This window comes from Diaphorina citri, unplaced genomic scaffold (assembly GCF_000475195.1).
Source record: "Diaphorina citri unplaced genomic scaffold, Diaci psyllid genome assembly version 1.1 scaffold150304, whole genome shotgun sequence".
Taxonomy (NCBI): domain Eukaryota; kingdom Metazoa; phylum Arthropoda; class Insecta; order Hemiptera; family Psyllidae; genus Diaphorina; species Diaphorina citri.
This window is the reverse complement of record NW_007527210.1, coordinates 1-220: the sequence shown is the minus strand read 5'-3', so window position 1 is coordinate 220 and position 220 is coordinate 1. Positions and strand designations below refer to the sequence as shown.

Sequence of the window (220 nt, the reverse complement as noted above, 5' to 3'; positions counted from 1 at the left end):
AGAAGCATCCTCAGCTTCTCCTTCAGCCACAGGAATATCTCCCGCCTTGACATCATCACCAGTAGCTACTTCATCCTCGTCCTCTATACCCAGACCTAGCTTTATCATGCGATGTATACGAGCAGCATGGACTTGGGGTTCCTCCAGAGTGAATCCAGATGACAGGAGAGAGGTTTCAAAGAGAAGATTGACTAGATCCTTGACAGCCTTATCGTTCTTA

At 47.3% G+C, this 220-nt stretch overlaps 1 protein-coding gene across 1 annotated transcript; it reads right to left on the bottom strand.

The window, feature by feature from the left end:
• Positions 1-6: 6 nt before the first annotated feature.
• LOC103524180 (heat shock protein 83-like) lies at positions 7-216 on the bottom strand (the record flags this gene model as incomplete). Its single annotated transcript, XM_008489184.1, has 1 exon — positions 7-216. A coding segment is annotated over one exon (210 nt), but the record flags the coding sequence as incomplete, so codon positions are not given.
• Between the last annotated feature and the right edge of the window lie 4 nt (positions 217-220).